This window comes from Somniosus microcephalus, chromosome 21 (assembly GCF_052327205.1).
Source record: "Somniosus microcephalus isolate GS21.2 chromosome 21, FLI_Smic_1.0, whole genome shotgun sequence".
Taxonomy (NCBI): domain Eukaryota; kingdom Metazoa; phylum Chordata; class Chondrichthyes; order Squaliformes; family Somniosidae; genus Somniosus; species Somniosus microcephalus.
Genome location: NC_141007.1, coordinates 69,877,562 through 69,893,624, shown reverse-complemented (window position 1 = coordinate 69,893,624; position 16,063 = coordinate 69,877,562). Strand labels below are relative to the sequence as shown.

General features: G+C 49.5%; 1 protein-coding gene across 1 annotated transcript in view; it reads right to left on the bottom strand.

The window, feature by feature from the left end:
• pecam1a (platelet and endothelial cell adhesion molecule 1a) overlaps positions 1-15,764 on the bottom strand; it is an 87,609-nt gene extending 71,845 nt beyond the window's left edge. Inside the window, exons 1-2 of the mRNA XM_085963878.1 lie at positions 15,579-15,764; positions 15,017-15,046 (exon numbers count right to left, since the gene is read on the bottom strand). Of these exons, the coding sequence (XP_085820004.1) occupies positions 15,017-15,046; positions 15,579-15,618 (70 nt within the window). The 5' untranslated portion in view covers positions 15,619-15,764. The remainder of the gene's footprint in view (positions 1-15,016; positions 15,047-15,578) is intronic.
• Between the last annotated feature and the right edge of the window lie 299 nt (positions 15,765-16,063).

Genomic DNA, 16,063 nt, shown 5'->3' with positions numbered 1-16,063 from the left:
CCCAACGGGAGAGCAATGCGGATTTGGGGGAGTAGGCACAAGTCGTCACATGCAGGATTTGCCAATCCCAAATTTTTAGTGCTTGAGCCCTCGCTGAAAGTGTGCACCGGCTTAATTAAAGCCACCAATTTAATGTAAATATTATCTCATGAGTCACACGCTGAATTCCCCATGGTGTCCTGCACGTCTGCTCTTTATTCACTGTGTGCCAGTTTAAAATGCCACTGGGCAGCCTTCATAATGAGTGGTTGAAAAGGGGCTCTGAAGGATGTGACTGACAACTTTTGGAAGAGTTGTGCTTTCATCTTTTTTACTTGCCATACTGCTGTTTTGCATAGTTGCTTGTGAAATACCATTTCTCACTATTTGCTGTTAATTTTCTGCACAGACCTCTAGCCACAGTATTCTTGCTGTCAACTCAGCTGCAATCTAACCACTGAGCATGGCCATTCCACTGGGTCTTCCAATGGAGGAAGAAGAGGAGTTTCACCAAAAGGAAGATAGGCAGTGCTCTTGCATCTCAGGCATCTGCAGCCCACCTTCAGTCAGCCAAGGAACTAGGTTCTCCAACCCATGAACACCTACTCAGCCACGTCTGAGGATACCTGTCTTCTCCATCCCTGTTTCACCAGGAAGGCTGAGACAGAGTTCTATCGCCTAGTGAAGCTTGACCTGAAAACAAGATCTACCACAGGGCTACCTTGTCCATTACTGTAAAATCCACTTTTACATGACCAAGCCCTTTTAAGCCATCACCGGTGACTATGTCCACATTAGTTAGATTTTGGACCATTGGTGCATCAAACAGGTCACTGAAGCCTCGTTTACTAGGGGTCACTATTGTCACTTTCTTTATGGAAACAGACAGTGGAATGAGAGGGCCCAGCACTTTTACCAGATGGCAGGCTTCCCTAAAGTGCACTATGTACTGCCTCACATGTACCCTGCTAACATAAGAAACATAAGAAATAGGAGCAGGAGTAGGCCATTTGGCCCCTCGAGCCTGCTCCGCCATTCAATAGGATCATGGCTGATCTGATCTTCACCTCAACTCCACTTTCCTGCTCGCTCCCCATAACCCTTAATTCCTGTTTTTCAAAAATCTGTCTATCTCCGCCTTGAATATATTCAATGACTCAGCCTCCACAACTCTCTGGGGTAGAGAATTCCAAAGATTCACGACCCTTTGAGAGAAGAAATTCCTCCTCATCTCCATTTTAAATGGGTGATCCCTTATTCTGAAACTATGCCCCCTAGTTCTAGATTCCCCCACGAGGGGAAACATCCTCCCTGCATCTACCCTGTCAAGCCCCCTCAGAATCTTATATGTTTCAACAAGATCACCTCTCATTCTTCTAAACTCCAGTGAGTATAGGCCCAATCTGCTCAACCTTTCCTCATAAGACAACCCCTTCAACTCAGGAATCAACCTAGTGAACCTACTCTGAACTACCCCCAATGCAGGTATATCCTTCCTTAAATAAGGAGACCAAAACTGTACGCAGTACTCCAGGTGTGGTCTCACCAACGCCTTGTGCAGTTGTAGCAAGACGTCCCTACCTTTATACTCCAACCCCCTTGCAATAAAGGCCAATATTCCATTTGCCTTCCTAATTACTTGCTGTACCTGCATGCTAACTTTTTGTGTTTCATGTACAAGGACCCCCAGATCCCTCTGTACCGCAGCATTCTGTTGTCTCTCTCCATTTAAATAATATTTTGCTTTTTTATTCTTCCTACCAAAGTGGATAACCTCACATTTTCGCACATTATACTCCATCTGCCAAATTTTTGTCCACTCGCTTAACCTATCTATATCCCTTTGCAGACTCATTGTGTACTCCTCACAATGTGTCCCCTTCCTATCTATAGTGTCCTAGGCCCAACCATCTTCAGCTGCTTCATCAATGACCTTCCCTCCAACATAAGGTCAGAAATGGGGATGTTCACAGACAACTGCACAGTGTTCAATGCCATTCACAACTCCTCAGAAAATGAAGCAGTCCATGCCCGCATGCAACAAGACCTGGACGACATTCAGGCTTGGGCTGATAAGTGGCAAGTAACATTCGCGCCACCGAAGTGCCAGGCAATGACTATCTCCAACAAGCGAGAGTCTAACCGCCTCCCCTTGACATTCAATGGTATTACCATCGCTAAATCCCCCACCATCAACATCCTGGGGGTCACCATTGATCAGAAACTTAACTGGACCAGCCACATAAATACTGTGGAAACAAGAGCAGGTCAGAGGCTAGGTATTCTGCGGCGAGTGTCTCACCTCCTGACTCCCCAAAGCCTTTCCACCATCTACAAGGCACAAGTAAGGAATGTGATGGAATACTCTCCACTTGCCTGGATGATTGCAGCTCCAACAACACTCAAGAAGCTCGACACCATCCAGGACAAAGCAGCCCACTTGATTGGCACCCCATCCACCACCTTAAACATTCACTCCCTCCACCACTGACGTACCATAGCTGCAGTGTGTACCATCTACAAGATGCACTGCAGCAACTCGCCAAGGCTTCTTTGGCAGCACCTCCCAAACCCGTGACCTCTTCCACCTAAAAGGACAAGGGCAGCAGGCGCATGGGAACGCCACCTCCTCCAAGTTTTACTCCAAGTCACACACCATCCTGACTTAGTGTATCGCCAATCATTCATCGTCGCTGGGTCAAAATCCTGGAATTCCCTCCCTAGCAGCACTGTGGGACTACCTTCACCACATGGACTGCAACAGTTCAAGAAGGCAGCTCGCCACCACCTTCTCAAAGGCAATTAGGGATGGGCAACAAATGCTGGCCTTGCCAGCAACACCCACATCCCATAAACAAATTTAAGAAAAAAACTTGCTTTCCCACTATCTTTGTATCATCAGCTAATTTGGCAACAGTACACTCGGTCCCTTCATCCAAGTCATTAATATAGATTGTAAGTAGTTGAGGCCCCAGCACTGATCCCTGTGGCACCGCACTAGTTACAATTTGCCAACCTGAAAATGACCCATTTATTCCGACTCTCTGTTTTTTGTTAGTTCTGGGTCTTAACAACAACCCCATGGCATATATCAAAAGGAAATGTTTTCATTCCATCAATTTATAGGTGGAGACCAACTACAGAAGCAGAATAATGCAAGTGACTGCACAATACCCTGGCAGTTGCCACAACATTTTCATCTTGTGTCTATCCATGGTACCATCCCTATTTCAGGAGACTCCAAGATTGGACAGGTGACTGCTGGTGGGGTTGTGGTGGGGGAAAGCACCCTTGGGCCTTGGGTATTAACACCAGTCTGGAATCCCTGCACCACGGCCAGAAGAAAATATAAGGAGCAACATGTCATAGAATCATAGAATAGTACAGCACAGAAGGAGGCCATTCGACCCATCGAGTCTGCACTAGCTCTTTCGAAGAGCAATCCAGTTAGTCCCACTCCGCAGTTATTTCCCCATATCCCTACATTTTTTTCTCCTTCATGTATTTATCCAATTCCCTTTGAAAGCTACTATTGAATCTGTTTCCACCAACCTATCAGGCAGTGCATTCCAAATCCTAACCACTCGTTACGTAAAAAGGTGTTTCCTCATGTTGCCTCTGGTTCATTTGACAATCACTTTAAATCTGTGTCCTCTGATTATTGACCCTTCAGCCATTGGATACGATTTTGCTTTATTTACTCTATCTAAACGAATTCATGATTTTCAACACCTCTATCAAATCTCTTCGCTTTCTCTGCTCTAAGAAGAACAATCCCTGCTTCTCCAGTCTCCCCACATAACTGTAATCCTTCATCACTGAAACCATTCTAGTAAATTTCCTCTGTACCTTTTCCAAAGCCTTCACATCCTTCCTAAAGTATGGTGCCCAGAATTGGGGACAATTCTCCAGCTGGGGCCGAACTAATGTTTTATATGGGTTTAGCATAACTTCCTGACTTTTGTATACTGTGCCTCTGTTTATAAAGCCCAGGATCCCATATGCTTTGTTAACCCGTCCTGCCACCTTCAAAGATTTGTGCACAAACACCCCAGGTCTCTCTGTTGCTGCATCTCCTTTAAAATTGTACCTATCAAGGGATATGGGGATAGGGCGGGAAAGTGGAGTTGATGTCGAAGTTCAGCCATGGAATGGTGGAGCAGGTTCGAGGGGCCGTATGGCCCACTCCTGCTCCTATTTCTTATGTTCTTATTTAGCTTGTATTATCGCTCCTGTTCTTCCTAACAAAATGTATCACCTCTCACTTTTCTGGGTTGAATTTCATCTGCCATGTGCCTGCCCATTCCACCAGCCTGCCTATGTCCTCTTGAAGTCTATTACTATCTTCCTCACTGTTTACTACACTTCCAGGTTTCGTGTCATCTGCAAATTTCGAAATTGTCTATGTCTCCACATAAATTCTGGTGGTATTTACTTCAAACAGAACTTCCACTGACTGGGCAGATCAGGAAGCTCTACAGCTTTTTTTTATTCATTTATGGGATGTGGGCATCGCTGACAAGGCCAGCATTTATTGCCCATCCCTAATTGCCCTTGAGAATGTGGTGGTGAGCCGCCTTCTTGAACCACAGCAGTCCGTGTGGTGAAGGTACTCCCACAGTGCTGTTAGGGAGGGAGTTCCAGGATTTTGACCCAGCAATGATGAAGGATCGGCGATATGCTTCTAAGTCAGGATGGCGTGTGACTTGGAGGGGAACTTGTAGGTGGTGTTCCCATGCGCCTGCTGCCCTTGTCCATCTAAGTGGAAGAGGTCGCGGGTTTGGGAAGTGCTGCCAAAGAAGCAACTTGCTGCAGTGCATCTTGCAGATGGTACACACTGCAGCCATGGTACGTCGGTGGTAGAGGGAGTGGATGTTTAAGGTGGTGGATGAGGTGCCAATCAAGCGGGCTGATTTATCCTCGATGGTGTCGAGCTTCTTGAGTGTCGGAGCTGCACTCATCCAGGCAAGTGGAGAGTAATCCATCACACTCCTTACTTGTGCCTTGTAGATGGTGGAAAGGCTTTGGGGAGTCAGGAGGTTAGACACTCGCCGCAGAATACCTAGCCTCTGACCTGCTCTTGTTGCCACAGTATTTATGTGGCTGGTCCAGTTAAGTTTTTGGTTAATGGTGACTCCCAGGATGTTGATGGTGGGGGACTCGGTGATGGTAATGCCATTGAATGTCAAGGGGCGGTGGTTAGACACTCGCTTGTTGGAAATAGTCATTGCCTGGCACTTGTGTGGCACGAATGTTACCTGCCACTTATCAGCCCAAGCCTGAATGTCGTCCAGGTATTGTTGCATGCGGACGTAACTGCTTCATTATCTGAGGAGTTGTGAATGGCACTGAACACTGTGCAATCATCAGCGAACATCCCTATTTCTGACCTTATGTTGGAGGGAAGGTCATTGATGAAGCAGCTGAAGATGGTTGGGCCTAGGACACTGCCCTGAGGAACTTCTGCAGCGATGTCCTGGGGCTGTGATGATTGACCTTCAACCATCTTCCTTTGTGCTAGGTATAACTCCAGCCAGTGGAGAGTGTGTATCTGTGTGTCTTGCATCCAGTATAATTCATAGAAGGGAATCGATTGAGACAAAGGATCTGGACTGTAAGCCTGCAAGTTCAGCCAGGTGAAGGAGGGTGACTGTATTTGTTCTCACATTAAACAACTTCTCCTTTGACTCCACTCACTTCCTCCAAATAAAAGGTGTTGCTATGGGAACCTGTATGGGTCCTAGCTATGCCTGCCTTTTCGTGGGATTATGTGGAACATTTTTTGTTCCAATTCTACTCACAACCCCTCCCTCACCTCTTTTTCCGGTACAATGACTGTATCGGAGCCGTTTCCTGCTCTCACCCCGATCTGGCAAATTTCATCAACTTTGCTTCCAACTTCCACCCATCCTCGCCTTCACATGGTCCATCTCCAACTCTTCCCTTCCTCGCCTTCACATGGTCCATCTCCGACTCTTCCCTTCCTCGCCTTCACATGGGCATCTCTGACTCTTCCCTTCCTCGACTTCACATGGTCCATCTCCGACTTTTCCCTTCCTCGTCTTCACATGGTCCATCTTCGACTCTTCCCTTCCTCGCCTTCATATGGTCCATCTCTGATTCTTCCCTTCCTCGACTACACATGGTCCATCTCCGACTCGTCCCTTCCTCGCCTTCACATGGTCCATCTCCGATTCTTCCCTTCCTCGACTTCACATGGTCCATCTCCGACTCTTCCCTTCCTCGCCTTCACATGGTCCATCTCCGATTCTTCCCTTCCTCGACTTCACATGGTCCATCTCCGACTCTTCCCTTCCTCGCCTTCACATGGTCCATCTCCGATTCTTCCCTTCCTCGACTTCACATGGTCCATCTCCGATTCTTCCCTTCCTCGACTTCACATGGTCCATCTCCGACTCTTCCCTTCCTCGCCTTCACATGGTCCATCTCTGATTCTTCCCTTCCTCGACTTCACATGGTCCATCTCCGACTCGTCCCTTCCTCGCCTTCACATGGTCCATCTCCGATTCTTCCCTTCCTCGACTTCACATGGTCCATCTCCGATTCTTCCCTTCCTCGACTTCACATGGTCCATCTCCGACTCTTCCCTTCCGTGACTTCACATGGTCCATATCCGACTCTTCCCTTCCTCGCCTTCACATGGTCCATCTCCAACTCTTCCCTTCCTCGCCTTCACATGGTCCATCTCCGACTCTTCCCTTCCTCGAGATCTCTGTCTCCATTTCTGGGAATTGGCTATCAACCAATATCCACTATCGACCAATATCCACTATAAGTCCACTGACTCCTACAGCAACCTTGACTGCACTTCCTCCCACCCTGCTTCCTGTAAGGACACTATTCCATTGTCCCAGTTCTGTTCTGAAGATGCCACCTTGTATACCAGTGCTTCCAATAAACCTTCCTTTTTCCTCAACCGTGGAGTCCCCTTGACCATGGTTGACAGGGCCCTCAACCGTGTCTGTTCCATTTCCCGCACTTCTGCTCTCACCCCTTCTCCTCCCTCGCAGAACCACGATAGGCTTCCCCTTGTCATTACCTTCCACCCCACCAGCCTCCACATTTAACGGGACATCCTCCGCCATTTCCGCCACCTCCAGTGTGATGCCACCACCAAACACATCTTCCCCATCCCTTTCAGCATTCCGAAGGAACCGCTCCCTCCAGAACACCCTCGTCCACTCCTCAATCACCCCCTCCGCTTCCCACAACACCTTCCCTTGCAACACTCCTCCATCCTCCCTTCCCACCATCAAGGGTCCCAAACACTCCTTCCAGCTGAACCAGCAATTTACTTGTACTTCTCCCAATTTAGTATAAAGTATTCGCTGCGTACGATGCGGTCTCCTTTACACCAGGGAGCCCAACTGCAGATTGGGTGACCGCTTTGAGGAACACCTCCGTTCAGTTCACAAGCAAGACCCTGAGCTTCTGGTTTTTTAATTCTCTGCCCCACTCTCACTATGACCTCTCTGTCCTTGGCCTCCTACACTTTTCCAATGAAGCTCAATGGAAGCTCGAGGAACAGCACATCTTTCGATTAGGCACTTTACAGCCTCCTGGACTAAACATTGAGTTCAACAATTTCAGATCATAACCTCTGCCCCCATTTTTTCCAGAGAGCAGCTGTTGGTAATGATTCTGCTATTCCCATTGACACCTCTAGACCCAGCTTTTATTTCTTTACTTGTCTCATCACCATCTCCTTTTGTCTTGTACCATCATTCTTTTTATCATTTAATTTCTCCTGCCTTCCACCCTATCACAGACCTTCCCTTTTGTTCTTCCACCCGCCCCTTTCCCTACCTCTGCAGTTGCTTAAAACCTGTTACATCTCTAACATTTTCCAGTTCTGAGGAAAGGTCATTGACCTGAAATGTTAACTTGGGTTTTCTCTCTCCACAGCTGCCTGACCTGAGTATTTACAGCATTTTGTTTTTATTTATATAGAGTCATAACAGCACAGAAGGAGGCCATTCAGCCCGTCGAGTCCATGCCGGCTCTCTGCAGAGCAATCGAGTCAGTCCCATTCCCCCGCTCTATCCCCGTAGCCCTGCAAGTTTATTTCCCTCAAGTGCCTATCCAGTCTCCCCTTGAAAACATTGAGTGTGTTCGCTTCCACCACTTCTGTCGTCAGCGAATTCCATGTCATCACCACTCGCTGCGTAAAAAAAGTTTTTCCTCATGACCCCCTTGTAACTCTTGCCCAAAACCTTAAATCTGTGTCCCCTAGTCCTTGTACCATCAACTAGTGGGAACAGCCTTTCCCCGTCTAGCCTATCCAAACCCGTCATAATCTTGTACACCTCGATCAAATCACCCCTCAACCTCTTTTGCTCTAATGAAAATCAATCCAGCTTCTCCAACCTGTCCTTGTAGCTAAGATCCCCCATCCCCGGAACCATTCTGGTAAACCTCCTCTGCACCCTCTCAAGGGCCTTCACATCCTTCCTAAAGTGTGGTGACCAGAACTGGACGCAGTACTCCAGTTGTGGCCTAACCAGCGCTTTATAAAGATTCAGCATAACTTCTCTACTTTTGTACTCAATACCTCTATTTATGAAGCCCAAGATCCCATATGCTTTGTTAACCACTCTCAATATGTCCTGCCATCTTCAGGAACCTATGCACATTAACTCCCAGGCCCCTCTGTCCCTGCACACTCTTTACAACGATGCCATTAAGTGTATATTGCCCCTCCCTGTTCTTTCTGCCAAAATGCATCACCTCACACTACTCTGTATTAAATTCCATCTGATACTTGTCTGCCCATTCTGCTAGCCTTTCTATGCCCTGTTGCAGTTGATTGGTATCATCCTCACTGTTTGCCAGACCCCCAAGTTTGGTGTCATCGGCAAATTTAGAAATTTTACTTTATATTCCAATATCCCCAATATCCAGGTAATATCAAAAAAAGCAGTGGCCCCAGCACTGACCCTTGGGGAGCACCACTGTCTACCATCCTTCAGTCTGAAAAACAGCCATTTACCACAACTCGCTGTTTTCTGACCTTAAGCCAATTCTAATCCAAGCTGCCACTGACCCACCTATTCCATGAGCCTCAATTTTGTTAACCAGCCTTCTATGTGGTACTTTGTCAAACGCCTTCCTAAAATCCTTGTAGACAACATCCATTGCATTCCCTTCATTGATCCTCCCTGTTACTTCATCAAAAAATTAAATTAGATTAGTCAAACATGTTCTGCCTTTTACAAATCCGCGTTGGCTCTCCTTAATTAGCTTAAACCTCTCCAAGTGCCCGTTCATTTTTTCCTTGCTTATTGTTTCTAAAACTTTACCCACCACTGATGTTAAACTGACCGGCCTGTAGTTACTAGGATTGTCTTTACACCCTTTCTTGAACAATGGTGTCACATTTGCCACTTATATTATATATATATATTATACACACATACACACACAAACATAGCAAAGTGTTACAGTCAAAGAGATCTAGGGGTTTTTAGTAGATTTGATGCTCATTGTGTTTCAGCAGCAATCAATAAACCAAATATAATGCTGAACGATATAGCCAAAACAATAGAATATAAGTCAGAGGAAGTTGTGATTGGACTGTACAGTGTACAGACCACACCATGGCCTAGAAATTCAGTTCTGACGCTATTGCGGCGCTAAAGTCGGGCGCTCGTCAAATTTAGCGCCCGCCGGAAAGTGCAGGCGAGCTCGCCGAAATTCAGTAGATTTGGCCAACTTTTTGGCCGAGCGCTGCACAAGGCGTTGGAACCCTGTGTTCAGGCGCTAATCCGGCGATGCAGCCTAATAACGCCGATTCCGGGCGCAGCGCAGGTGCGATCATGTGGTGAGTGTCAGCAGACACCCTGACGCCGGCCAGCTCTTAAAGGGGGAAGGGTCAACTTTGACTGCAGCCACGCCCTGCATGCTGTAGCCCTGCAACTAGGCCTCAGGAGTGGTTGTGTGGCATATCAACGCCTGGAGGACATGGAGAGGGCCCGTGAAAGAGCCGAACGCTTCTCTGAGCATGCGCTGGGTGTGCTCCTTCAAGGGGTGCGCAAAAGAAGGCGGGTCGTTTGCCCGGCTAGTGGCAGGAAGGCTCCCAGGAGCCAGTTCAGGGAGGCCTGGACCAAAATAGCCCGGAGGGTCTCCTCCAGCTCAGATGTTCCCAGGAGTGCGGACCAGTGCCGCAAGAAATACAACGACCTATGTCGGCTGGTCAAGGTGAGTACCCTTTCCAATGTCCCCCTCATCCTTGCATGTGCACCTCCCATTAGGGCCAAAGGGACATCCAAGGTCTAATGGCCAGCCCTGCTGCCGCTGCAATGGCACTTGCATGTTAATCAAGAGCTCTTTCTGCACTTACCACACTGTGCAAGCTATTCCACCATGGGAGGCCTCACACAGAGCTACAGGGCACCACACTGTGCAAGCTATTCCACCATGGGAGGCCTCACACAGAGCTACAGGGCACCACACTGTGCAAGCTATTCCACCATGGGAGGCCTCACACAGAGCTACAGGGCACCACACTGTGCAAGCTATTCCACCATGGCAGGCCTCACACAGAGCTACAGGGCACCACACTGTGCAAGCTATTCCACCATGGCAGGCCTCACACACAGCTACAGGGCACCACACTGTACTTAGACGCCCTCCTTTCTCTTGCAGGCCAAGCTGGCGAGGAACGCCAGGAGCCTCCGTGTCACTGGTGGAGGCCCTCGCGAGTTCCAGGAGCTGACGCCTCTGGAAGAGAGGGTGGCCCGACTGCTGCGGCACCCGGTGATTGGGCCTGTGGCGATCGGCGACGCCGACCCTATACTGGAGCCCACTGGTAAGGACAGGACCGGCTGCACCTCTATCCTTGCCCTCGCGCATCAGATCTACATCCTTCCCCAGTGGCCGATAAATGCGCATAATGCACCAGTGCGGCCTCCCTCGCTGTTGGCCTGTCCTCACTCTAAAGCTACACTTGTGCCTTCCTGCTTTCAGCTGGTGAGGAGGAGGTGCTCCCTGAAGCCCACACAGCCAGGCCCTCGGAGGAGGAGGACGTGGAGGAGCAGCAGGAAGGCGCCACCTCGGGGGAACCCTCCTCCGCTCCAGGACATGCCAATGAAGGGGATACGTCTGGCGTGCCGGAGAGCCAGGGGGAGGCGGGGGAGGGGAGCCCCGAACCTGGTCCCAGTGGCATGGACGCCCGCGGCAAGGCTCCGGCGGCACGCGACCCTTCTGCCCAGAGGGGGGAGGCGGTGGAGGGGAGGGCAGAACCTGGTGTCAGTGGCGTGGCCGCACGCGGCAGCGCTCCGGCGGCACGCCAGCCTTCTGGCCAGAGGGTGGAGGCGCCCTCCAGTCCGGACTCGGAGGTCGCCCAGGAGGTGCGCCTCCTGGACGAGATGTCGGCGGCGTCGGAGCGCCGCCACGTGGAAATCATGGAGGTGCTGGCACAGATGCCTCAGGCCATCGAAAGCCTCTCTCAAAGTGTGGTGGCTTTCGGCCAAGCCCAGGCCAGGGGCCTCGAGGTTTTCGCTGCAGCGCACGCCAGGGGGGGTGGAGCTCCTTGTGGCAGCGCATGAGAGGGGGGTCGAGCAACTCGAGGCAGCGCAGCACGCCAGTCGCCAGCTGAGAGGTGCTGTCCAGACAATGGGACTGCAGATGCGGGGACATGCCGGCGCAGTTGGGGCACTGACTTCTGCGACCCTCGCACTGGCGGGGAGGCGTCGCCAGGCCAGGCGCCGCCCTGCTGCCGCACACCGGTCTGGCCACCCACAGTTTGGCGCGCTTGCTCCCCGGCCAGGCCGCCCGAGTGCACGTGTGTCTGGCGACCAGCGCGCGCCTGGCATCACCCACCTTGTACCCATTGGTGCAGGCGAGCCTGCCACTCCCCCAGCCACGGTGCAAGGAGCTCCTGCAGCCACTGAAGAGGGCCACCCACAGCTGCAGCAGCCACCAGCCGGCCCCTCCCGGGCCCGCCCTCGTGTAGGCCGACCCCCAAGGGCATCTGGCGAGACGCCTTGTCGCCCTGAGGATCCTTCCCCCAGCCTCGGCACAGCCTCACGGCCCAGCTTGAGGCGCAGCAGCAGGACGGGCCGGGGCAAAAGACGCCTGTCCACACACTCGCCCTCTCGCCACACCCAATAGAGTGTGTTCACCGAGGGTTTGGGTGATGCGGGGGCTTCTGTTCTGGGGGGCATTATGTGTTTTTGTTTTATGGGGGTCTTTGTGTTGTTGGGGGGGCTTGTTTTTGTTAGGCCAGTGACGAGGCCATTTGGATGCTGATGTTATGTTAGTCCTCCCCAGGTTTTGGGAGTGACAGAAGTTTGTTACTGTTTTTTGGGGGTCTTCTCTGTTTTGCTCTTCCATGTGGGAAGGGCCCTGAGGTTTTCAAATAAAGATGTTTATTTATTCACCATGTGCAGGTGTCATGTTTCAAGTGGTTGTTGGGTTAACCGGCTGAGGGCTTGCGAAGCGGCTGCGTTCAGTGGGCCAGGCCATTCCCTGACAGGGGGCCTAGAAGTGTCGAGCAATAAGCCCCCGGCGGACGGCCCTTGGACCTTGTCGCTCCCTCCTGGCCTGGTGCTGCTCCTCCTCAGGGTCCTCCTGCTCGTCCTCCTGAGGTGGTGGCCCAATGTCAGGTGGCAGTGCCTGAGTCCTGCGGATAGCCAGGTTGTGGAGCATGCAGCAGACCACGACGAACTGGGAGACTCTATCCGGCGAATACTGAAGAGACCCGCCCGAACGATCCAGGCAACGGAACCGTTGCTTGAGGACGCCTATCGTTTGCTCTATTAGGTTCCTTGTGGCTTGATGGCTTTCGTTGTATGCCAGCTCCGCTGGGGTCCTGGGCGCGCGGAGCGGGGTCATGAGCCATGTGCACAAAGGGTGCCCTTGTCCCCGAGAAGCCATCCCCTTGGTTGAGGCTGTGCCTGGAACATGTCAGCCACAGTAGTCTGTCGCAGGATAAAGGCATCGTGGATGCTTCCTGGGAAGCGGGCATTGACAGCTAGGATGCGCTGCCTGTGGTCACACACCAGCTGCACATTTAGGGAATGGTAGCCCTTCCGGTTGCGGTCTTGCTCGGCATTGCGGATAGGTGGCCGCATAGCCACATGCGTGCAGTCAATGGCGCCCTGCACCATGGGGAAGGCCGCGATCCTGGCAAATCCGAATGCACGCTGCTCCTGCTTGTGTTGGGTCATGGGGAAGGAGATGAATTGGTGGCTCCTCGCGAAAAGTGCTTCGGTGACCTGTCGGATGCAGCGATGCGCGGCGAACTGGGAGATGGTCGCGATGTCCCCAGCAGCGGCTTGGAAGGAGCCGCTTGCATAAAAGCTGAGAGCCACCGTGACCTTCACTTCCACCGAGAGAGACGCCCTGGACATGAGCTGTGGCTGCAAATCTGCATGAAGCCGCTGGCAGATCTCTTCAACCACCTCCCTTCTGAAGCGCAGCCTCTTAACACAATGCGCCGCAGTCATGGTGAGATCTGAGACCTGCTGCCGGTATTGCCTGACTGGGTAAGGCCTACGTTGGCGACGCCTAATGGCCCCTCTGCGTCTAGCCATGCCTGGGCCTGTCTCAAAGCGTATGCCAGCCCTTCGCACAAAATGTCGCAACTGAGGGTTGGCCCCCCATGCAGCCCCCATTACAAAGTTCCAACCAGCAAAATCACAAGGATGCAAATGTCAAAGCACTGGCTAGAAGCCAAAAAGACCTCTCCTATGGTGTCCGAAATCAGTAATCTCTGTGCCTTGCTCTCTGTGCAGAAATCCAAACCAGTCAAGTCATTGCAGCGAAATGGCTAGCTTTTATGGGTGAGTGGATGTGCCCTTTAATTAGCGCTCCCCGAATCCCACAGGGCCTCTGTTGAGTTCCATTTCACAGTTCTTAGTAGCGCCACGCCAACATCGGCCGGGCGCCACTGAATTTCCGGTTTGGGGCGCACAAACGGCGTTGCACGACGGAATGACGTCATAAGATGCGCGCGCAGCTGACCGGGCGCTAACACTTTGCGCCGGCGCTAAAGCCCAGCTGAATTTCGGCGTAGGCGCAGATCCGGCGGTGCCCGGGCGCTAAGTGGATAGCGCCGGAAATCTGGCGCTAACGTCTGGCGCAAACAGCTGAATTTCTAGGCCCTTGAGTATAGAGTCTAGTTCCAATCACCGAGACACAAGAAACGAACATTCAAGCCCCGGAGGCAGTTCAGAAAAGACCCCTAGTGTCAGAAGACTGAATTATGAGGAAAGACTGGAGAAATTTGAGCTATTTCAGGCATGGAAGGCTTGACTGTGAGGTGACATTATAGGAGTACATAAGATAGTAAACAGTACAGAAAAAGGTAAATGTGGAACACTACTTCAGCCTAAACCATGCCAACAGGACAAAGGGGGCACGGGTTCAAACGAGTGAAAGGGCAATTTAACATTATTTCAGAACGTTCTCCACACAGCGTGATCAATACATGGAATGGACAGACAAATCAGTTAAGAAGCAGCTGATTGTCATGATGGGGGAACTGTATGGACTTTCTGCATAGATGTGAACATTTATAAAATGCTTTTTCATTTAATTAACTGGATGGGCTTTCTGCATAGATGTGAAAATTTATAAAATGCTTTTTCATTTAATTAACTTCTATTTAGATTTAGATTCTATCCGACTAATGTATTAGAGATTACAATTTGTAGAGCATTGCCTACAGTGCATTTCTTGTTGCTAGAAACCACAAAAATGATGGTACAGTATGATAAAAAAGCAGCATTTGATTGAGCTGATGAATGCCTCGCCACAAAAATATATGCAAATAGAATAAGCAAATATAATAATTCTCAAACACATTAAATTTTTCACAGCTCTGTTTAGACACAATGGGGTTGATTTTGACTTTGTGCAATAGTGTAAAAATGGGTGACAGCGAGTCGGCAGCCCGTTTTACATCTCCCGATTTTTATTTTCATTGACTTTCTGTCAAAGTCAAGATCTACCACAATGTTTTAAACTAAAGAGAGATTGGAATATTTATGGATTAACTTAAAACACCCCTTACCTTGCTGTGACTCTGTTTTAGTAGCTTCAACTGAAATAAAGAAAATACAATGAAGTTTAGATATTCAGCTTTGCATTTACCTCAGTTTAAAAATGAAAAACTACAATAATTAATCATGCCTTACTTTAAAAAAAAATCTGATCCAACAGCCAGCTGTTGATAGAAGACCAAGAGCTATTTGAGTTATATTCTCTGCTGCACACACAGTTAAATACAGGATTTTCCAGGTTACATGGGGTTTAACTGTTTTATATAATCCTTAACATCAACCTTTAAATAAATCTGTATAACTATACGGTGCTTTGTTGTGTCTGACAACTATTCCTTTACTCTTGTGTGTGGGAGTGGGAGATTTTCTCTACACCTCTATGTGTTAAGAAATTCTAAACGTGTTCTATTAGTCCACGGATGTTGCCTGACCTGCTGAGTTTTTCCAGCATTTCCTGTTGTTATTTCGGATTTCCAACATCTGCAGTATTTTGCTATCGTAAAAGGGTTTAGAAGTTCTTCTCCCCATGTTTACTTTGCAGAAATAATAAAAGAACCTTTATATCTTACTTACATAGCAGTAAAGTCAGAAGCGGAAAGGTGGCTTTCAACATCTTCGGCGTAATGATTTGATCAACGAAGTGTTTTTCCTGTAATAACGGTACCAACAGATCGACGCAGTACGGGATCTGAGAGTGGTTAGAGGCGTTCTTAAAGAAGCGACTTAGGTCTGCTTTGAAAGAAAGGGGAACCAAGATTAACACACATGTCAGACTATAGGCTGACTCTGAACTACAAGAACAAGCACAAGTTGCATTCATCCAAGATCTTAAGTTTAGATGGTGTTAGTGGAAGGCTGCTAGTGTAGAATAGCATTGTTGCAACTACCTGTGGACAGAATAAGATGACAGCAAGTGGGACCAATGATGACCCCCATTCACTTATGCTGGGGCTTTGCTTCCGGAGGTAGGAAATAAAACCACCACTCCTTATGTAAATTGAAGCACGGTTTCCAAAGTAACATTAATCGTATGTAAAAGTAAAGAAAGCTCACACATC